A 22559-nucleotide genomic window follows, 5' to 3' on the forward strand; every position below is an offset into this window, starting at 1 on the left:
CTACACTTAGCTTAATTTAGTTACTCCTGATTATATCACTGTTGTACCCCCCTAAATAATTTAATTTATTTCGTGATATGCTATATGGAAAATGATTACGGCACTAGTAAACTTTTAATGTTGATTTTAAATAAGCCTTGGTATACTGAGGAAGTTCCAGAAGAAAGCTAATCTCGAGCCAATTTTTAAGAAGGGTAAACAGGTTGACCTGGGTAATTATAGGCCTGTCAGCCTGACATTGATCCCAGGCAAGAATGGAGCTGCTGATATGGGCCTTGATTAATAAAATTAAAAGACGGCAATGTAATTAATGGAAATCAATTTGGGTTTATGAGAAATAGATCCTGTCAGACTAATTTGGTGTTTTGTTTTGTTTTTAAAATGAGGTTACAAGTTTGGTTTAGTTTCAACTTCCAGACGTTGGATCATGTTAGACCTTTCTCTGCTAGACTGAAGAGCCCATTATTAAATATTTGATCCCCATGTAGGTTCTTACAGACTGCGATCAAGTCACCCCTTAACCTTCTCTTTGTTAAGCTAAACAGATTGAGCTCTTTGAGTCTCACACTACAAGGCAGGTTTTCTAATCCTTTAACCATTTTTGTGGTTCTTCTCTGAACCCTCTTCAGTTTATCTACATCCTTCTTGAATTGTGGGCACCAGAGCTGGACATAGTATTCCAGCACCAGGGCCAAATACAGAGGAAAAAATAACCTCTCTACTCCTACTGGGGAGTCCTCTGTTTAGGCATCCCAGGATTTCATTAGCTCTTTAGGCTGTAGCATCACATGATGACCTGATGTTCAACGGGTTGTCCACCATGACCCCAAATCTTTTTCAGAGTCACCACTTCCCAGGATAGAGCTCCCCATCCCTTAAGAATGGCCTACGTCCTTTGGTTTTAGATGTATACATTTAGCCTTATTAAAATGCACATTGTTTGCTTGCATCCAGTTTACAAAGCAACTCAGATCACCCTGAATCAGTGACCAGTCCTCTTCATTATTTACCACTCCCCCAATTTGTGGGTTATCTGCAAATTTGATCAATTATGATTTTATGTGCTCTTCCAGGTCATAGATAAAAAATGTTAAATAACATAGGGCCAAGAACCAATCCCTGCACTTTTGATGCTACACTGAAAAGCCTGGCTTAGCTACAAAGATACCTCCAGGCTGCCAACTACATGAATTTAAAAAAACCCAACAACATATTTTGAATTTCTTCCTAACTGTGTAAAAAGCTTCAAATATATAACAATTCAATAAATGCATTTTGTCAGTTTTTGCCTCTATACCCTATTACATTACTTTAAAGAACAAAACATGCGTTTACATCTGTTACAGAACGATTAATGGGAGACAAAACAGTTCTTTGTACTTATGCAGTACTCTTCATTTGAAGCTGATCTCAGAGCACTTCTGAATATTAGGCCACTTGGACTTTTGTGCCTAAATGTAAACACCCAAGTTCGAACAATTTGGCTAAGGTGTCTGAAGTTGGAACCCGAAGAACAAAGGGACCCAAAATTAGAGGCCATTTTTGGAAACTCAGTCTTAAGAATCTTGCCAACCTTCACATAATGAGTTTGTGGTAGAGCTCGTCAGTTCTGACTTCCTGTCCCTCTCTCTAACTAGTAAACCTGTTGGTTGGCGTCTCAAATAAACTCTATTTTCCTGCCTGAGTCACTGTGATGCCACCTGCAAGAATCTTAACTGCTTTTCTAGAAGAACTGATAAAGAAGCAAATAGCACATTGAAGGAACAGTGAGAAGGAGCCACTGAAACACCCAAACCATAGGCACCTACTCCGTGGGTGCTCTGGGGCTGGAGCACCCATGGGGAAAAAAATGGTAGGTGCTGAGCACCCACCGGTTGCTCCCCTACCAGATCCTCCCCCCAGCACCTCCTGCCTGCCAGCGGGCCCCACTGATCAGTGCCTGCTCCTCCTCTCTCCCAGTACCTCCCACGGATTAGCTGTTTCACAGCATTAGGAGGCACTGGAGTGGAAAGAGGAGGAGTGAGGGCACAGCATACTCAAGGGAGGGGGCGGGGCCTTGAAGGAAGGGGTGGAGTGGGGGTGGGGCCTGGGCGGAGCACCCCCCAGCAGATTAGAAACTCTGTGTCTATGACCTGAACTCTTGAAAACCAAGTTAAGAGCCAATTAAAAACTGGTGAAATGAGTAAGAATACAAAGAAACACCAGGTAAAATTCTACCGCTTGGGGTTTTAATGAGAAATACATTCATCTTTGGCACTGAAAGATGTTTCTGGTGCAGTTTCCTCCCACAGGACAAAGCCCAACACTCTTGTGTATTCAACATCCTTGTGTTCCACACATGCACAGAAGTTCCACATGCCCATGTTGATAAATATCTGGCCCTGGGGTGGTCCAAATCCTGATAGGCGTCCTCTTTTGTGACCCAGCAGGGGGAGTGAGCCCCAACCTTGGCCGCCCCAGCCACTACAATGACATACCACTCCGCCTCTTGGAGTCCTTCCGGGCAATCGGACTGAAGGACTGAATCTCATTGTATGTATGCCCTTGAAAATGAACAACATGATAATGAGTATCAATAGCATATTTAAAATAATACCGTCACATGATTCTAGAGGGCGTTAAAGAGAGCATGAGCATGAGGGCACATAAGAGCTGAGGGCAGATTTCAGATGTAGGGGTACATCACATGGAGGCTGAAAGAATAAAATATAGCTGGGTGTTGGAAAGATGTAGGCAAAAGGTATCTTCAGTGAGTGCTTAGAGGCTGGGGGAAGAGGATGGGCATGAGACTACATCAGCAGCATGTGTGTAAGGGGCCACATACAGGCGTGGGAGGGGAGATCAGGCATACTCAGCAGGTACGTACAGGACAGTGGGAGGGGCTAGGAAGTTCCACACAAAGTACTGACAGCAATGCATAAAAGTTCCACATCTTACTTCTCCACTCATCTATGGAAAGCTTCTCATGCTCCAAGGAATCGTCGTAGGACTGCTGGGCCTCCGTCTCCTCCTCAATGTCTCGGAATTGGTCAAAATATGCATGGGCCAGAGCTTCTGTGGCTGTAAGACGCTTTTCCACATCCAGCTGCAGCATCTTGTCGAGCAGGTCCACGGCTGCAGAAGGATGGGAATACTTGGCTAGGTGAGTGAAGCAATGATTTGTAGGATGTCCTGCATATAAAGTCTGCAAGGACCTTGGGGCTTATGCTCCTAGCATCCAAGAATATAATGGGTTTCTAGTGGGCAGAAGTTCCCATCAGTACAGAGCCAGTAAAATCAACAGGTGAAACATCAACTAGATTATATCCCAAACTTAAATTTTGTTTGAAAGAATGGAAAGGGGGAAGGAATACAAATCACAAAGAGAAGAAATGTTTCACAGTTTAATGGGTTTTTTTCTGTCATTTAAGCTTTCCCCTGCAGCATTGCGGACCCAAACATAACCTTATGCGAGTTATTGAAAATTCGGGAGGGAAAAGTAAAACAGAGCTATCTAGCTTCATTGTTGAAACCAAGCAAGCTTCAAGGACATCAATAGTGAGAAGTGACTTCAAGTTTAAAATTCTTTCAGTTCTGATCTGTGTTGTGGAGGGGCCAAAGTATTTTACAAAGCAAATATAAGCAACCCAAGTAATCTATAAAGTAATCTATACTAGGCTTGGTAAACAGGAAGGCAGGAAATGCCAAAGGCAGGCTGATTTCCTTCTTGGGTTTTACTGCTTTAATGTTTCAGAGTTTGGTGGAGCTCTGCTTACCCACATCTATGACCTATGAGGGGAAACAGTTCATTGTAGGAGGCTTACTTTTTACCATGAACGCGTAAACAAATTTCAGTTACCAACTTTGTATCAAAAATGTCCCAATATCTGATACGCAGTTGGGAAGTGATTCATATACTTTTCCTGGTAAAAGGTGGCTGAAGCAATGTATGCAACTCTCTGTGCCCCTTGCCAGAGATCACGCTGCCTTGGGTCTGGAAAAAGAACAAAGGAAAGAGGGGTAACATGGATACCGCCTGGTTTGCTCTAGGCAACTTGATCCTGGAGCTCAGCTGTGGCCAAAGTACATTCCCCTGGTCAACTGGGGCCCAGAGAGTTCTACAGTGTGATCAGCTACTGGCCTCATTCCATAGGAAGGTGTGGGAAGCTGCATTCTCCAGGTTCCATTACACAATGGTCTCTCTCCGGACAAGAAGCCATGCTGCTTGGCTTACAAGGGAGCATCGCATGCTGTGAGCTGTACATGAATTATGAGTGCAGGTGCCATTTGCTCCATTTTAAGCAAATTAGGTGTGATCCTCAAGCTCCTGACTTAAGGCAAATGTGGCCTTCAGTTCAGTAAATCTAATGACCCCAGCCATGATCTAATGATCTCTGGATTCTGGGAAACCAAAGTGAACTGGGTTTGTATAGGATTGTCTTCCCTTCGCAGGCGTGTCTCCATCCTGTCCTCACAAGTGTGTGTAAGACCAGAAGTTTCCTTCTAAATTTGTTCATAGAACTAGGTTCCTTTGACTGTAGGAAAAAGTGAGCTTGGAAGAGGCGCCACAGAAATCTCCAGATGGACTAACATTCTGCACTTAAGTCAGTCCCATTCTCCCCGCCACCACAGCACTATGGAGCTGAGAGATATTTATGACTAAGGCTGGGTTCGCAGTCATGAGAAAAAATTCACAAGTTTGGGAAAAGTGCCAAAAGTCCTGGGTCTTGTTATTTTAAGGGCAGGGGAAGGGAGAGAGCAAAGAACCGCAGAAAACTGCTATTTTAATGTCAATAATAATTGTTTTGCCACTTAATTTTATGTATTGTCAGTCCCCGTGGAAAGGGCTGATCAGCAAGAGAAACATCATTAGCCCCTGTAGGGGATACAGGCAGCAAGAAGTCATGAGGTCTAAGGGAAAGTCCTGGAGTCCACGAACATTGTGACAATCTGCGTTATAATGGACTGGAAGTGGCGTGGGAGAAATACTGAAGATGACTTACCCAGAGGATTGGCTTTGGGGAAAAGCCGGGATAAATCCATTTTGGGAATCTTGGGAAGGGACTGGATATACTTCTTAGCCTGAAAGAGAGAGAGGATTGCACAGCATGCAGACATGCTGAAGTCAGACAAAAGGGACTGTAGAAAAGTCCATCAGGTCCGTGCCTAGATGAGCAGGAAAGTAGTAAATTATCTAAGCCCTGGTCTACACTAAGCTCGGGGGTCGAACTAGAGTGCAATGCATTCAGCCAGCGTGAATAACGTGGAATGGCTAATCTAGTACGTAGTTCGACTTACTTCAGCGCGCCGCGGAACTCGAACCAAGGTCGTCCACTCCGCTCTCCCCCTCCTCTCGCGTGCGTGGTGAGGAGTTCGAACTTTCGCGCTTCGAGGTTGAACTATCGATCGGATCGATAGTTCGATAGTTATGGTTGAAGCTCGACGCCCGCTCGAACCATCCCGGTACCATAAAGGTACCTAAGACTCCACATTTATGTGGGCCTCTTTCATGTGAGGAACTGATTTTTTTTTTTTTTTACAAATAACAGAGCCCTGCGAGGTACAAAAATATCCCAATCTTCCAGAGGGCTCAACTGGGTTACAGAGAAGTGGAATGATCTGCCCGAGGTCACACAATGAGTCGCCAGCTGCCTCTGGCCCAGAACCAAGGAGTCCTGACTCTCAACTCCTACACTCTCTGTTCACCCCCTTTAAAGGAATACTTTGACTCATTGGTAAATAGGACTTTCTTTTAAAGTCAAATGCTTTGGAGGTGCCACTTGCAGGGATAGATGCCAAGGCCACTGCCTTAGTTAGGATGATTTATGTTACTAAAAACCACACGCAGGCACATGTCAAAGACAATGTAAAAATAACTTATTTTCATGTGGTTTCCACAGCAGTGCATTCAGAAGTACAGCCCTAGACACAGTGTTTTCCTTACCGCTTTGTCCTCCAGTTTCTGCACAAACTCCTCTCCTGGGAGTCCGGTTACTTTCAAGATCTGGGTCAGCTGATCTAGATCTGGCAGGCTGAGTTAAAGGTTATTTAGGGCCAAATCTTGGACCTAGCCAACAACCCAAGTATGCTGGCTGTGTGGCTAGGAAGGTCTGTGAGGATTAAGGAGAATGAATCTTTACTCCAAATGGCTCCGGGATGCCTAGTGCAAGGTCAGAGCTGCAATAGCTCCCAGCTGCTGTGACCTTCCTAGGCAGGCTTTGGTGGCTGGATCTGTGCATCCACAGGGCCTGCTCCCAGCCCCCTTCTGCCATGGTGTGCAAGCAGCCCTCACAGAGCTGTGTTCTACAATGGGCTTGGGGCCCTGCACGGGTTACCTCAGTTCCTCCCCACAGCACAGAACGCCACTGACTGGTCGGGGCAGCATGCATGCAAGAGAACACAGGGCAGAATTTACCCAGTGTACCAAGTTGACACCCTCCTCCCCCAGTATCCCCACCCTCACATTCCTGTGTAAATGCCCAGTCATAAGTACCCAGAGTGTCTGTTTCAGGAACAGTTAGGGGGCTTCTGGGCCACCCCAGAGGAGTTTGACCCAATTTGAAAGGATACAATCTTTCCCTTTAAACAGGGTTTTCCCAGTCAGCATTTCTGCCATGATACAACCAACAGACCAGATGTCCACTGTGCAGGAAGAAACCGAGAGGCGCATGAGAAAAGAACAAGGCCAGGAGAGGGAGGAGAAATACAATTCAGGGGCCTTGTCCTGCTTTGGGGACTACAGTAATGTCTGCTGAGTTATTTAGTCATTGGCATGGTTTTGCTCCCACTTTCAACCCCCTTCTCCCACCAGCTGTAGTTTCTGGGTTACTACAACCTTGGGTTTCAGCTTTCCCAATGGTGACAGCTTTGGGTGGAGCTGTCTCCTGGTGCTTGATTAGCCGGGAGCCTCATAACTGCTGCTGGAGATAAGGTGCTTTTTGTTCCTTCTCAACTTAACAGCCAATAGAGGAGGGTTGTGTGTGATCCACACTAACCCACCCGAGGGGTTTGCAGTGGTGATCTCCAGAGAGCCACAGCTGAAGGGATTTAACTCACCGGTCTGGTTATAATGCATCCAATTCAGAATGACTTCTGGTGCTCTGTACCAACGCGTCACAACGTAGCCAGTCATCTCAGCATCTGCATGTCTCGCCAAGCCAAAGTCCAAGATCTACAGATCAACAGAGGAGGGAGATGGTGAGGGAAGAAAAAGAGATCCTGCAGGCAAAAGAGAACCTGTTTCCATGAGGATATGAAGTGGATCCCATCAGAGAGCTATAGCCTCACCGCTACACCAGAACCATTGGCTGAGGTGGCTCTAACAGGTTTGTCTTAATTGCACTGTGAATTACAGCCAGGCTGCAAAACCAGTTGTAGCCTGCAGCCCCGCAGAAGGAATCTGTAGTGTGTGTGACCAATAGAACATATGTTTTAAGAAGGTGGTGATCCTTATTTTTCACAGGACTGTTCTGTGTCCTGTAAGCCAAGCCATTCTCCAACCCCACCTCTCCTACTGTTGCTACCAGTGTTCCTTTGGCGGGAGTTGGAAATGCTTTGGCCTGACCTTTAGCGTAGACAGGGCCAAATCGCTTTTAGCAATTCCCAGCAAAGCAGGCCCTTTCTTCCACCCAGGCTCAAACAAGCCTTTTCTACCAGGAGTTGAAAATGACTTTGTCTACAATAGGTCTAGCTGATGGGAGCGCAGGGGAACTGTGGCTGCCCTTGGTTATCATCCTTGGGTTATTCTTCTAATATAGATGTGACCCTAGGGCATTGAATTTCTGTAAGGTATTGCTGTGCACGTCAGAGTGCAGTAGGAACTGCACCCAGTGCAGGAGGTTCGCTCCAGCCTCAGGCCCTGATTCAGCAAGGTACTGGAGCACATCCTAACGTCAAGCACACGAATAGTCCCATTGATTCAACAGACACGGTGTTAAACACCTTGTTGAACATGGGCCTCAGGATGCATTAGGAACCACACTGGTGTGTTAACAGGATTCACACACTCAGAGCGGTTCACCAGCAACCCAACACACCGCATGTTTCGCAAGCCATGAAGGGGCACCTTCGTACCTACCTTCAGTTCACAGTCTTCATTCACAGCCAGATTGCCTGGCTTCAGGTCCTGCAGCAGACGAGAGCAGAGCAATCAGGACACAAAGCAAATTGCAATTCAACAATGTAAATCTCAGCCAAGTCTCAGCTTGGCCTTTGGTGGGTTGTATCATCGCATCCCGAATCCACTCTTGCTACAGCAGTGGAGACAACATGCCTGCTACACAGTTCAGCATCCCAGAGTAGTTACAAGGATTATTTTCTTTCCTGAAGCATCTTTCATTAATCAGGAGGCATCACAAAATGATCCACGCAGCCTTTTGCAAAATATTGCATTGCCCACAGAGCAAATCCAGGCCAACACAGGTAGGAAGGGAATGAGGCAGCAAAAGGGAAGAGGGAGAACTAGTTTAGGGAGAACTTAAGGCCCAGGCTCTTAGTGAGAAGATGTTCAAGGCTACGGGAGAAGCTGTTAATATTCTGGCTGAGTTGTGCTTCTCTCAGAGAACAGAAATAAAAGCAGAGTAACAGCACATGAACTTACCCGGTGAATGATTCCAGCAGAATGAATGTACTGCAATGAAAAGGGAAGCCACAGTGTGATCACCAGCAAGCAAATCTTTCACTGCCCCATAGGAGAAACACGTGTTAGCAACGGAGCCTGACTACTGAGACCAAAGCAACCTGCATTCTTCTTCTGCAAAATCCTCGCTCCCAACTCTGTGGCTCTACAGCACAGGTCACAAATAGGAAGAAGAAATTGCTGCTAGAAACCCAGGTGAAACCCATTCCCTACATTACGTTCTTTACAACAGCTGGAATTAGAACACTTCTTGAAGAGGCATAGCTGGTATGCCATGAAAGTTACTTAAATCAACTATAATCTTAGAAGCCTCAAACTTATCTAGTGAGCAGGTAAGGCCTCTTTGTAAGAAGGAATGTAGTCACTAAATTGCATGAGTTGTGGTTATTCTACCTATCAAGTCATATAGGAAGGAAACAGAGTCTAGCGGCTAAAGCACAAGATTAGGAGTTGAGATATTGGTTCTAGTCTAACCTCTCCCCAGGCTCACGATGCGATTTTGGGCAAGTCATTTAACCTCTTTGTGCAATGGTTTCCCCCATCGGGGTTTCACAGTGATCTGGGGAAAGAGGCGTTGTGGAGTCTAAGTCTCTAATGTTCATAAAGCACTGTGAGAATTGTAGCTGGAGGGTAGGCAGGCGGCTCTGCGCTTTGGCCGCCCAGCCGCCCCAAGCAGGGCGGGGCGGCGCGGCGGCGGAGCGGACCTCCCACGCGGGCATGACTGCTGCTGCCCGTCCCTCTGCGCTGCCTCTCCGCGCGGCTGGCGGCGCTCGGCCGGGGGCTCAGCGGCTTGAGGCAGCCCGCGCAGCGCGAGGTCCAGCCGCGGCGGCGGGGGGGCGGGGGCCCTCCCCGGTCATGCCTGCGCCCGGTCCAGGTCTCCCGTCCGGGGGCTGGACGGGCGGGGCACCACCACTGCGAGCGGCCCAGCCCGCTGCCCCGTGATCTGCAGGGGACGCCCTAGATGTTGTGCCCTAGTCTCCAGCTTGTTTTAAAGCACTGTGAGAATTGTAGCTGGAGGGTAGTCTAGTGGGAAGTATTATTAATCATTAGTTCCACAGTTCAGTGTTCAGATTGTTATAAGGGGCTGTCTTTTACCATTCCACTTCGTCATTGTCTGTTTAAAAATGGACATTCTTGGCTCATAGTAACTGAGGAAATTGCGTTCCATGTGTTTTCTCTAAAAGCAGATGGAATGAGGGAACCAGATGCTCCACTTTCTAAAAGCCTCTTGCCACCATCAATAGTTTTGCTAAGGAATCTTGGGCTGTAGTGACTTGAACAGAACAAGCCAACTGCCTCCCTAGCAAGAAATTGCATGACCTATGATGGATTGAATTGGTTAAGTCACCGGATGACCAATATGAAAAACCAAAGCCACCTCTGATACCTCTGAAGTATAAGCTTTCAATGAAAGCGGGTCAGGAATTTTTCAATTAGCCTTTTTGGGGGGTCAGAAAATAACAATTTGTCAAAACAAAATGTTTCTGCGGGAGCGTATCAGTTGCAATGAAATCTGTCAGCAAAAGTTTCTCAAGATGGGAAACCAGATGATCCTACAGGTTAGTCTGTCCATGATTTAAGGGTCCACTCAAGGATAATACAGAGTGAAGTCTACTCCTAAGGCAGACATGGTGATTCAATGTGTAAATTCCTCAGACACCAGTTCTTGCTTTTGACTATTCCAGATCCACCTACCTTCAAACCTTTCAGCATTTGATAGACCAGGTACTGGATCTTTTCATCACTGAACTCATGTCCCATGATCTTTTGTAAATCTGTCCGCATGTATGGCATCACCAGGTAGCTAAAAGGCAGTAAGATAAGTCCCTGAGTCTAGGAGAAAAACATAGGGAGCCATGCTAGCCTTGTTCTCACTATGAAGATCAGATCAGTTGCAGCAAGCCTTAGTGTGTCACTGGGTTACTAAGACCAGAGGCGGCTCTATGTTTTTTGCCGCCCCAAGCACGGCAGTCAGGGAGCCTCCAGCGGCACGCCTGCAGGCGGTCCGCTGGTCACGCAGATTCGGCGGCAGTTCTGTGGGTGATCTGCCGGTCCCGTGCCTTCGGCATACCCACTGCCGAGTTGCCGGCAAAGCCACAGGACCAGCGGACCTTCTGCAGGCATGCCGCCGAAGGCTGCCTGACTGCCGCCCTCATGGCGACTGGCATGCTGCCCCGGGCGGATTGCAGCCCCAGGCACGCGCTTGCTGTGCTGGTGCCTGGAGCCGCCCCTGACTAAGACAACCAGTGAGGAAGTTAAAGTTGCTACTTTCTCTGAAAATTGTTATTTTTACTCTCCTGAATTTGGAAAAATCACTCATCTTCATTGTGCCCATTGCAAGATACCAAATATGAGAGCGAGAGAGAGAGCACTGTTCATAGCTTTAATGTCTTCCATCATCAGCGATAAGCAAATCAGGTGTGTGAAATAGCTTATGAATTTTTAAAGAGGATTTTTAAAAACTGCTGTCTCAGGTCCCAGACTGATCCCCACGGTGTCTCAACCCTGGCCAGTCCAGCTTCACCATCCAAGCTGAAGGCAATGCCCAGCCTCCCCTCGCACCAAAAAAAGAAAAACAGATCAACATAAAAGGTGAAAAAAAATAGATTTTAAAAATTGTTTCAGTTTTAGTAGTCTAGGATCTGATAAATATTTTGTTATTGTCCCTGTGCCCAGCATGACATATAAATCACTATACTAACATGCATCGCTCAATCTTAGGAATGTCTAATGTGCCCATCACCGTTATATCTAGGTCCCAGTTTCTGGTATTTACATGATATAAATCAATACATCTGATCCATTCTCCCAGAACATGGGGTGTATGAGCTGCTTGCTTATACTTTTCTCAGGGATTTTACCAACTGGAGCTGATCTGTGCTTCTAACCTTCCTAATGTAATTTTATTCAGGTATCTCTGGCTTTAGATTGGCCTCTTTTCAAATCAACTCATGGGATTGCTTCTCAGCATGACACACTTCCTTCTTCAAGTGCAAAATCTGCCATTGTCCTGGACAACGATGGAACCTATAGCGAATGCAAATCCCACAAAAACCCCACAAAAAAACTTACAAGTCCTGGAATCCACTGAAGGAGGTGGCTGAGGTGAAGACATCAAGCAACCCAATGACCTGCGGGATAAGTGGGTAAATGTAAGACTGGAAAGTACACACACTGGAAGAGTGGTATTCTCTGTAACAGCTCGCAACTCAAGAGTCACGGGTCAGTGACACGTTAGGATTCCAAGTGAGGGATTTGGACTCTCGTCAATGGGCTTTACGGCTATTTCCTCTCTTACAAACAGACCAAACATTTGTCTGTGCTCCAAGTCCAACTTCACTCTTGGAGCAATAGCAGGGTGGCAGCGACAAAGAACCCATGGAAATGGGAACTGAACACGGAAACTGAATCCTCCTCTAAACTCCAAAAAGGGTGGGGTCCCTCTGCATCAGGCTGGGTGTCCATTGGCTATTCCTGAGGGCATTCTGTGCCAAAACAATTACAAATTCTGTGCTTAAAAAAATGAAAATTCTGCACACAATATTTTAAAATTCTGCAGATTTTATTTGTCAAATAAATGTAGAGGCTCCAGGATGGCATTGGGGAGCACAGGCCACTGGCTGCACAGCGGTGGGAGATCACTATGCAGCTCTCCCTCCCCCAAAGACAGGGACTCAGTGGTCAGGCTGTACCCCACCCTGACACAATGCAGGGACCAGGCCTGCCCCAGAAACACCCCAGGGCCCAGTCCCTCCATGCCAGGTGCACCAGGTGTGGGCAGGCAGGCTCAGCAAGGCAGGATCCAAGTGTGGAGGGGCTTAGGGTTGGGGGGATCCAGGTGTGGTTTGAGAGGGGTCTATGTGGGGCAATCTGGGTGTGGGCAGCTCAGTGGGGGATACAGGTGAGGGTGCAGGGGGATCTGGATGCACAGGGGCTTGTTGGTGAGTTCTGGGTGCAATGGTAATGGAACTCTGCAGGGGAGTCCAGGTGAAAGTGGTTGGGGCTCAGCGGTGGGGGAGGGGGGTCCACGTGGGGGGCTCAGTGGGGAGGGGGTCCAGATCCTGGGGGAGTGGGGCGGGGACCCAGGTGCAGCTGGTTGGGGCTCATCGGGGTGATCCAGGTGCAGGGGGAGTGGGGCTCATCAGAGGGGGTTCTGAGTGCAGGGGGGTGAGGCTTGGCGGAGGGTCTGGGTATAAGAGAGTCTGGATGTACAGAGGTTGGGCGGCTGGGGGAACAGCTCCCTGCACATGGATCCCTCCCCCTGCAGCTGAGGAACAATGGGTGCAGGAAACAGGGAGAGGGGGATGTTTGCAGAGCTTCCTGCAGTTCAGGGAGAAATCTGAGGGTGGATCTGACTTAGCCCTGGATGCCATGCAGGGGAAGAGGAAGGCCCATCCTCCCCAGCCCAGCCGGAACTAGCAGCTGGGCCTGGCACAAGGTAGGAGCCACCAGCCAGCTCTTCTCCAGTCCCGCTCCCTACCCCACAGTGATTTACCTCTCTACCGGCTGCCCTGAGCACCCAAAACATACTGCTGGAGAGGGTCGCATGACTGCTTTAGTGGCTTCCCTTTGCTTCCCCGTCAGAAAGTAATTTTTCTGCAGGGAAGCAAAGAAATCTACAGAGGACATAAACTCTGCGCATGCGCAGTAGCACAGAATTCCCCCAGACATGATTGGCGGTGAAGCCCACCTTGCAGCAGCTTCAGGAAAAACATGAGGGCTTTTGTCCCTAAAGTCACTATCACTTGATCTTACGGTAACTCAATGGGAGAAGCTCTGTAGCCCTCTCTCGTGTGTCCACATGGAGAGAGGTGGCGACTCACGTTCTCATGTTGCATGTGCTTCAGCAGCATGAGCTCCCTGTATGATCTCTTGGCAAAGATCTCCGACTGGAAGGGTCGGCACAGCTTCTTGATAGCCACTTTCTCCCCCGTCTTCTTATCTATGGCTGAACTGTGGCAAACAGATAAAGCGAGTTCTGAGTAAAGCAATGAGTTTTCATGGACGATGCAATGTTAATCCAACAAGTGGCCTAAGAGGAAGGGATGGATACTGGAATCCGGAGCTGATCAAGGAAAAAGTTCCATTTTCCCTTGATCTTTCCATAATGTACATGGAAGAAATGCAGTTGGTAGACACTAGCATTGTACTTCAATTTTTTCTACTGCATCTCTGGTATAAACATGCTACTACCAATATTTTAACCAGCTGTATCTGCTCTGAAGGAGGTTAAAATGCTCATGGTTGGTTACAGTAGCACTGCCCCTTTGCTCCATCCTGTGAAGATGGGCTGGTGCTAGAGAAATGGTGGGTAATGTGAAGACAGATGCTTGGAAGTCAGGGCTAACCCTAATCCTGTACCCACACACTGTGTCCTTCCACTGATTCTTTGAGAGCCACTTCTCTTCTGAGCTAACTGGCTCTTGAGAACCCAGCTGATTCTCTCCTATGCCCTTTCCCTGCACCTGTCTGCTCAGGATTTCTGAAATTTGGGGCAGGAGAATGGGGGGGAGGGGTGTTTGTGAGAGGGGAGATATACAGATTCACTTTCTGTGACTCGTCCAGAATGCTGTTATTGCTTGGGAGAGAGTCAGCCCTGGGATAACTAACTTCAGGATGTGGTGGATTCTCTCTCATTTGAGGTCTCAAAATCAAAACTTGGATGTCTTTCTAAAATATATGCTTTAGCTCAAAACAGAATTGATGGGCTTGATGCAGAAATTACAAGATGGAATTCTCTGGCTTGTGTTATGCAGGAGGTCAGGTTAGATGGTCACAATAATCTCTCAGGGCCTTAAAAAAATCTATGAATTAATTTGATAATGTTTGTAAAGTGTTCTGAACATGGAAGTATTTTGTGCTACACATTTGGTATTAACGGTGTATACAGGTGGGGGGGTTTAAAAGACAGTTAACAGTATTTAGCACTTGAAAGTGCTTTTTATGTTCAAAAATGTATAAATATTACTATATTAATGCTCGCAACAAAGCTCTAAGGTAAGGTAGCTATTATCCCCATTCTATAGATTTGAAATTGATACAAAAACGACAACAGTGGGAGTCAGTGTCAAAACCAAGATTTGGAGTTGAGTGAACTCCACTTTGGAGTTCTTGGCTCCTAGCCCCATGCTGTCAAGAGGGCACACGAGAGTCCCCCAGTCATATCTGCTATTTATTTCTCCATATGAAGCAATTCAGTGACACCTCTTCTCTCAAAGTCCCGTGGCAGAGTTGCAGAGAAGGCAGGCCCTCGATATAATCAGCAAAGGGATGGAAAGAAAATCCATCAGCAGCAGTCGTCCAGAGACTGCTATGATTCTTCAGATTCTTCCCAGTGCTTTTCAGGGTGAAAGCATTTGAAGAGGAACCTCCATAATGAACTGCACCACCTCGCTGAGCCAGTCAACCCTGGATGGCTGTGAAAGGTTGTCTGTGTTTTACGGCTGACAGCTTCCACCTGCTGCCTCTTGAAGGGGGAGAGAAAGGCAGGGCTTTCCAGTCCAAGCCTCCTTGTTGGGCTATGCACTTCCCGCCACTTTGCAATTCCTTCTCTCTCAGCTCATTAAACTGGAGAACTGTAAATCAACATGTCTTTCCTGCTGTGACTGCTAGTGGTGCAGCGTGACCAAACCTATGTGAATTTCAGCGTTATCACATTGTACACTTCATCCCATATCTACTTCCTGTTTGAAACCAGATGGTCCCTTTTCTCTTCTTATCGCCTTTGAAAGGAAAGCATGGCTCCCTACCACCACCCATCCACCCATTAATGGGATACAGCCCCTGTTCTTGCTCTGGTGACCAGTAGTGGCTCTAGGATTTCCAAGGATGGTTGGAGGGAACGACTATGCAAAATAACTGTTTCTAATCTGCAATAGGTGCCTGATAGCTAATGGTTCAGACAAGGAATTTTCCAAGATCCTGGCTGACCTGCAAAGTTAGTCAGTAGCATTTTCATTCAGTCTGTCTCAGACCACCTCTGGATGCAGCTGCATCAGAATTACTCAATTACTCAAACCTGATCAAAACTAACTCTCTTTACATGTGTGAAATCTGCTATAAAAATTATTTTTTCCAGGGGAATTGGGGGAGCTTTTGTAACTTGCTCTATTTGCTTCTATTTTAAGTATCCGTAACAGCCTCTCAGAGTTGGTAAGACAACCCCCACCTTTTCATGCTCTCTGTATGTGTAGATAGATCTCCTCAAGATATGTTCCATTCTGTGCATCCGAAGAAGTGGGCTGTAGCCCACGAAAGTTTATGCTCAAATAAATTTGTTAGTCTCTAAGGTGCCACAAGTCCTCCTGTTCTTTTTGTAGAAAAAAAACATCCCAGTGGTTCCCAGCAGAGGACAGCAAATCCTAATTCCACAAGCTTCCACCTGAACTTCATCCAGAAATCAGCACCAAAACCAGCAAGCATTCGTCATCCATGGAGTTCTGGCACTACCCGGTTTAGTCTAATGGGTGTCATTTAGGGCAAACAAGCTGCTGTTTTTTGGGAGTTTCCATGTCAGCTGAGCTAGAGACCGGTTTTTATTTAAAGGGAGCAGTAAAGGATTTCTTTTGTTTGTGTTTTTCTTTTTGCTTTAGGCTTTATAAAGAAAATCTGGAAGGATAATTTCTCCTCCTCCTTTAATTTTTTTTTAAACCTTTACAAATGTCAAGAATATTAAGTCTGGTTTTCCCTGATTTTGCTGGAGAAGCCTATTAGGAGCATGCACACAGCAAGTGAAGGGGCAAAGATGTCGAATCGTTAACAAAGATGAACGTTTTGGAGAAAGAATGTTAGCTATTGAAGTTAAATAGATATGACCCAAATTTCAAGACATTGGAGTGAAAACCCCCCTTTCTTTCTGTGACTCTTTTTTGCTTCTTGTGCTGTCATAATTCTACTCTTTCTCCAGGGACCTGCTGTCTTTTAAAGTAGACAAAATGTATATGTCTAATATGAAAAACAAGTACTGTAGAGAAAACAAATCTTTCAGACCCTGTTTATGCATCAAAAAACAGCTAACCAAAGTGTAAGTCCAGTGGTCCCAGGACTATGAACTACGTATATTACATGACCCTGGTAATGACAATCAGGCAGGATATTTCCTGCAGAATACCAAGTACAGGGAATAAATCTCTCTCTTGCCTTTGTGTATTGGTGTATGGACTAGATTTTGATTTCATAAGGACATAAACTGAGAGTAACTCATTAAAGTCAGTGGAGTTACTCTAGATTTACACACATGCAACTGAGCAGAATCTGACCCTATACATTCATTTTTCTATTGGCTGCCTTTGCCCAGCTGATTGGATGACTATGCATTGTTTTTCTGTCTGTCTTGTCCCTTTCTAGGCTCAGAATTAATCATTAAACTGGCAAGAGGTTCCAGTCTAGACAGGCTGTATTAGTTTAAACCAGGATATTGGTATAGGACCAGCAGCAGAATCCCATCTTCCCTTCGGGGAGCAAGAGGGCCCAAAATCTTTTGGGGGGAAGTAACGTCAGCCTTGGAAACAGATTTTTTTTTTCCTGCTACTACTACCTCTGCCTAGTTCCTACCCCTGGGACAGAGCATAGCAGGGGCTGGCTGTCCTGTTCATCAGAGACAGTGAGGAAACAAAGGGACTGAACAAATAAAATCAAACAGAAGGGATGAGCCTCTAGTCCCCATCACCTGGAGGGTGATGGGTACAGCAGCACCTCTCCCCAAAATGTAGTAATTTAGGGTTAGGGAGGCCCAGCTCTTCAGGCAGTAAACACACACACAGCAGAACAGCTGCTCAAGCTGAAAGTGACTTAAGGTATGGCAGGCAGGAAACAAACCTTCATCTAACATGCAAATTTATTTCATAATGGAGGACAGCTAAGAGGCACCTCCCCTGTTTTCTTCCCGTGAGCCATGCTTTAAATACCCCCACCCCGTTCCTTCCTGCCAGGGCCCTTGAAAGAAGAAAGGCCAAGACCTACTCACCAGACAGAGCCATAAGCCCCGGATCCCACTGGATTGATGGAGGTATATCTTCTGGGCAGCTCCCAGACAATTTTGTTTACTTCCTGCCTGTAAAAGCCTTTGCGCCGGGTTAAGCTCATCTTCTTTTGGCTCTGGACTGACTCCTCCAGAGCACAGGTCTAGGGTAAGACTTCTGGGGGAAAGAGGTGAAAAGACTCCTCTTGTTCCTGTCTTCAGCTGAGAAAATAAGTCCTGGACAGTTTCTTTCTCTGTCTTCATTAGCTGTGTGCGTGAAGGAACATGTCCCTCCACCCTCCACCCCCACATCAGCCCAAGGATGAGGCATCAGGTTTCAATCTAGACACACCCCTACCTCACACAGGTACCTGTGAGGTGGCCCTACCGGAAGGAGGGAATACAGTCCTCCTCTGTCCAAGTAGCCAAGCAGCAAACTCACCTGGGCAAAATGCACAACTGGAAACTGCTGCTAAAACTAGGTAACATACTAGTCTGTGGATTCCTAGGAAGAGAGAATACAGGACCCACCCTGGTGCACCAATACACAATTTCTTCATTTAAAAATCCACTAATGCAGTTAAATGTGTCTTGTAAAAACCAAGGAGCTGTACCTTGGTGGATCAGGATTGTTTTGAGAGAGTCAGGAAATCTAGATTCTATTCCCAGCTCTAGCACTAACTCTCAGTGACCTTGATCAAATCACTTCTATTCCCTTTGGTTTCCCTGCTTGGGTGTGCACGTGTATATAAAGAGGATAAAACTGACCTACCTTACAGGGTGCTAATGAGGCTCAGACTCTATTTGTAAAGTGCTTTGTGAGTCTTAAATGGAAGGAACTATATACAGTATTGATATTACATCTGTCTGTTCCCCTCCACCAGGCCAATTTGTATTTGCAAATTCTTGATCACCATAGTGAAGAACTAAGGGTCAGCTCCTCAAACGTATTTAAGCTCCCATCCTCCATTAATTGCAAGCTGACCAGTTTCCCCATGCCAGTTCCTGCAGGGAGGGGAGCAGGTTCAGATCTCATTCACTGGGGCTGCCTGTAGAGAAAGGAGAGTTTTGAACTAATAATATTGAAGATAATAGGGCAGCTGATTCCCTCCCTCTAAAAACACCCAGTAATTCCCCCATTATTTTTCCCCACCAACTGTTTGCTTTTAATTTTCCTACTGAAGCACCAAAGCGGCAACAGGGAACGTGATCTGATCACTTATGCTGAGTGACACAGGGGAGAATGGGGAGAAGAGAAAATACCATTTTCTACAGTACATGGACCTTCTCCAGAACAGACGGTTGTAGATAACAATGAGATGAAACAGGACCATCCCTCAATAGATTAGTAAGCAACAGTAATTGTGTCACTGGTGAGTTCTTGGGTCTTTGCCTTCAGCAGAGAGCAGATGAAAACACCTCTGGTTTTAACACAGCCTTAGAGGCATGATATGCATCCTCAGTCAGGCAAGTAGGCTCCTTCCTGCACTCCAAAGTTAGTTCTGACTACAGTCAGTGAAGGAGCACAATGGGGGCCATTTACAGCTTCCTGGCTCATTCCAGCTCACAGCAATCCTTGATGCCTTCACAACACTTCCCTACAGCCTGTATCCTGCACTGTCATGCTAGGTCAGATTCTCCCCATTTAAAATATCTTTCAGCACACTTGCTCTCCTTTGGCCAGACAAAGGCTAAGGAGACTAAAGCCACACTTCACAACCTTTGTTCCTTGTGCCTGTAGTCTAGATCCCCATCTTCTCTGACCACACAGCGAGCAAGGGAAGCAAGTTTACATGGCTGAGTCCATTTGAGTCACTACAGACCAGTAAACCCATATATCTTACACGTTAAGTCATTTTCCTGGTAGGAGAGACTTCAGTATATAATGAATGAGCTTAAGAATCTACTAGATGAGCCGCCTAAGGATAAGGTGGTGCTGTGGGTGCATCCAAAATACCTTCCAAAGGGAACCAAGGAGTTTATCTTAACAAGTCAGTCATCTTACCTACATTTCCCCCATAAAAAGGACAGAGCCTTTGCTAGATGCTTGATGGGAAAAGGGCATTGGGGCTTATTAAATGGAACCAACTAAAACCCTTCAAGTTGACCCAGCTTTTAGTACCCTTAGACACCAATAATTAACTTTCATCAAGAATACCTGACATCTAGATAACATGTTAATAAGTGCCTCAGAAAAACCTAGAAGTGATGAGAGCTTGTTGACTGCATCTAAGATGGCTACAAGCTGGCAGACCTACAGCTTGAAGGTCACAGCTAGACTCACCATATTTGGAGTGGAGTGCTTTCAGCAGCCAGCCTCAGCTACATCTCTTGAGGGGACCGTAAAGCTGCTATACACGGCCTTCTCTGCCCCTTGCATAAACAGGAGCCTAGGTTCAGGTTAGCACGCTACAGAGTTTAAGCTCATTAGGAGTGCCAAATTCTCCAGTTCCTAGAAGTTTATTTGGCTTAGAGTTTTAATCTTAGATTCTCTTCTTGATGGTGCCCCTCCTTTTAGAATTCTCATTATCTTACCCCACATTTGTTCTTCACACTGTTGAGGAATATTTCCCCTCACGTACATAAAAACAGATGCTGTATTTAAACTTTTAAGGCATGTTAGCATTTGTGTGAGTACTTGTAAAGTATGTTACATGTTCATTACAGACACACTCCTTGAGTTTTAAAATCTCAAACAGCAGGAATCCAGGGAGAGTCTGTGGAATTTTGGAAAAAAACATACTTTCCTGGAAATCTTGTTCTCTGAAGGTGGCAACCCGCCAAAATACATTCAGCTGCTCTCATCCCTCCCTGTTTGGAAGGATTCTGTAACTACTGTGTTTAAAAAAAACAAAACCAAAAACCAGAAGGTTTTTTTGGTAGCTGTTGCCTTTAACTTTTGAAAGGAACTTACCTAGAAAAGCAGGAGGGCAGTCCAAAGACCCAAAATGTAAAGCTAAAGGACTTTGTACTTGATGTCTCCTTGAAAGTGTGGGATCAAAAGTGCTAATCGACAATGAGCTAGTCTCAGGGCTAGTCTACACTTACCTGCCGGGTCGACGCGGAGAGTTCGACTTCTCGGAGTTCTAACTATCGCGTCTAATCTAGACGCGATAGTTCAAACTCCCCGTGCGCTCCGGTCGACTCCGGTACTCCACCACTGCAAACGGCGGTGGCGGAGTCGACCTTGGAGCCGCAGACTTCGATCCCGCGGCGTCTGGACAGGTAAGTAGTTCAAACTAGGGTACTTCGAGTTCAGCTACGCTATTCACGTAGCTGAACTTGCGTACCCTAGTTCGACCCCCGCCCTTAGTGTAGACCTGCCCTCAGAGTTTTTTTTTTTAAAATGTTTCTTCTAAAGATTTTGGAAAATTGCCACAGATGAAAAGAACAATCCACACAACTATCAAAGGTAGGGAGAAGGAAAGAGTAGTACTGAATGATAATGAGTCCTCGGTTAAAAAGGTCTCCAGAAATAGTTATAGAAACACAGGAAGTTGATCCAATCAATGGTCCCTATAGCTCAGCACCAGGTAATTCAAAGATCCAAGAACTCCAGAATGGACAATTCTGGAATCCCCTGCCTGTAAGGAAAGCATCATCAAGTAGTGGTATGTCCTGAAGCATGAGAGGTTTTATGCCAAACAAATGTTATGTTACTGTGGCTATTCTCATTCATATAAATATCATCCCTTTCTTTATATCCTATTATTTGGGCCTTGATGACAGCTAGTTGCAATAAATTCCACAGACTGATTATGTATACATCTTGTAAAAATGTATTTCCTTTCATAAGTTTTGAATTTATCATTCAATTTCATTGAATGTCCCTTTGTTCCTGCATTAGAGGGTAAATATCATTCAAGTTACCTGCTCTGTGTAATGTTATACTTAATATTTTTTAATCCCATTTCTTATGCATTTTACAACATTATTTTCTGATCATCGCTATATTCTGAACATTTTTATTAACTGCCTAGAGTGCCACCTGAGTGGTGACAGTTAAAATTCAGAGCCCAGCAACGTGTGTAGATCAATTTATTCTTTCCTGGGTGCATAACTGGTTGGAAAATCGTTCCCAGAGAGTAATCATCAGTGGTTCACAGACATGCTGGAAGGGCATAATGAGTGGGGTCCCGCAGGGATCAGTTCTGGGTCCGGTTCTGTTCAATATCTTCATCAATGATTTAGATAATGGCATAGAGAGTACACTTATAAAGTTTGCAGAGGGCAAGCTGGGAGGGGGAGTAAGTGCTTTGGAGGGTAGGATTAAAATTCAAAATGATCTGGACAAAATGGAGAAATGGTCTGAAGTAAATAGGATGAAATTCAATAAGGACAAATGCAAAGTACTCCACTTAGGAAGGAACATTCAGTTGCACACACATGCAAAATGAGAAGTGACTGCCTAGGGAGGAGTACCGCGGAAAGGGATCTGGGGGTCATAGTGGATCACAAGCTAAATATGAGTCAACAGTGTAACACTGTTGCAAAAAAGTGAACGTCATTTTGGGATGTATTAGCAGAAGTGTTGTAAGCAAGACACGAGAAGTAATTCTTCTGCTCTACTTCATGCTGATTAGGCCTCAACTGGAGTATTGTGTCCAGTTCTGGGCACTACATTTCAGGAAAGATGTGTACAAATTGGAGAAAGTCCAGAGAAGAGCAACAAAAATGATTAAAGGTCTAGAAAACATGACCTGTGGGGGAAAATTGAAAAAATTGGGTTTGTTTAGTCTGGAGAAGAGAAGACTGAGAGGGGACATGACAACAGTTTAAGTACATAAAAGGTTGTTACAAGGAGGAGGGAGAAAAAATGTTCTTCTTAACCTCTGAGGCTAGGACAAGAAGCAATGGGCTTAAATTGCAGCAAGGGAAGTTTAGGTTGGACATTAGGAAAAACTTCCTAATTGTCAGAATGATTAAGCACTGGAATAAATTGCCTAGGGAGGTGGTGGAATCTCCATCATTGGGGATTTTTAA

The 22559-nt window shown here is 45.7% G+C and overlaps 1 protein-coding gene across 1 annotated transcript; it reads right to left on the reverse strand.

Annotated features, from left to right (window-relative positions):
• Positions 1 to 2206: 2206 nt before the first annotated feature.
• Positions 2207 to 17872, reverse strand: MAPK13 (mitogen-activated protein kinase 13). The gene is made up of 12 exons (XM_039536667.1): positions 17583 to 17872; positions 13441 to 13570; positions 11690 to 11748; positions 10313 to 10421; positions 8579 to 8608; positions 8057 to 8104; positions 7036 to 7150; positions 6550 to 6621; positions 5924 to 6003; positions 4983 to 5061; positions 2938 to 3114; positions 2207 to 2543 (listed from the first exon to the last, which is right to left on the reverse strand). Exons 1-12 carry the CDS (start codon positions 17699 to 17701, stop codon positions 2464 to 2466), a joined length of 1098 nt encoding a protein of 365 aa, XP_039392601.1. The 5' UTR covers positions 17702 to 17872; the 3' UTR covers positions 2207 to 2463.
• Positions 17873 to 22559: the final 4687 nt, after the last annotated feature.

This window comes from Mauremys reevesii, linkage group 4 (assembly GCF_016161935.1).
Source record: "Mauremys reevesii isolate NIE-2019 linkage group 4, ASM1616193v1, whole genome shotgun sequence".
Lineage (NCBI taxonomy): Eukaryota > Metazoa > Chordata > Testudines > Geoemydidae > Mauremys > Mauremys reevesii.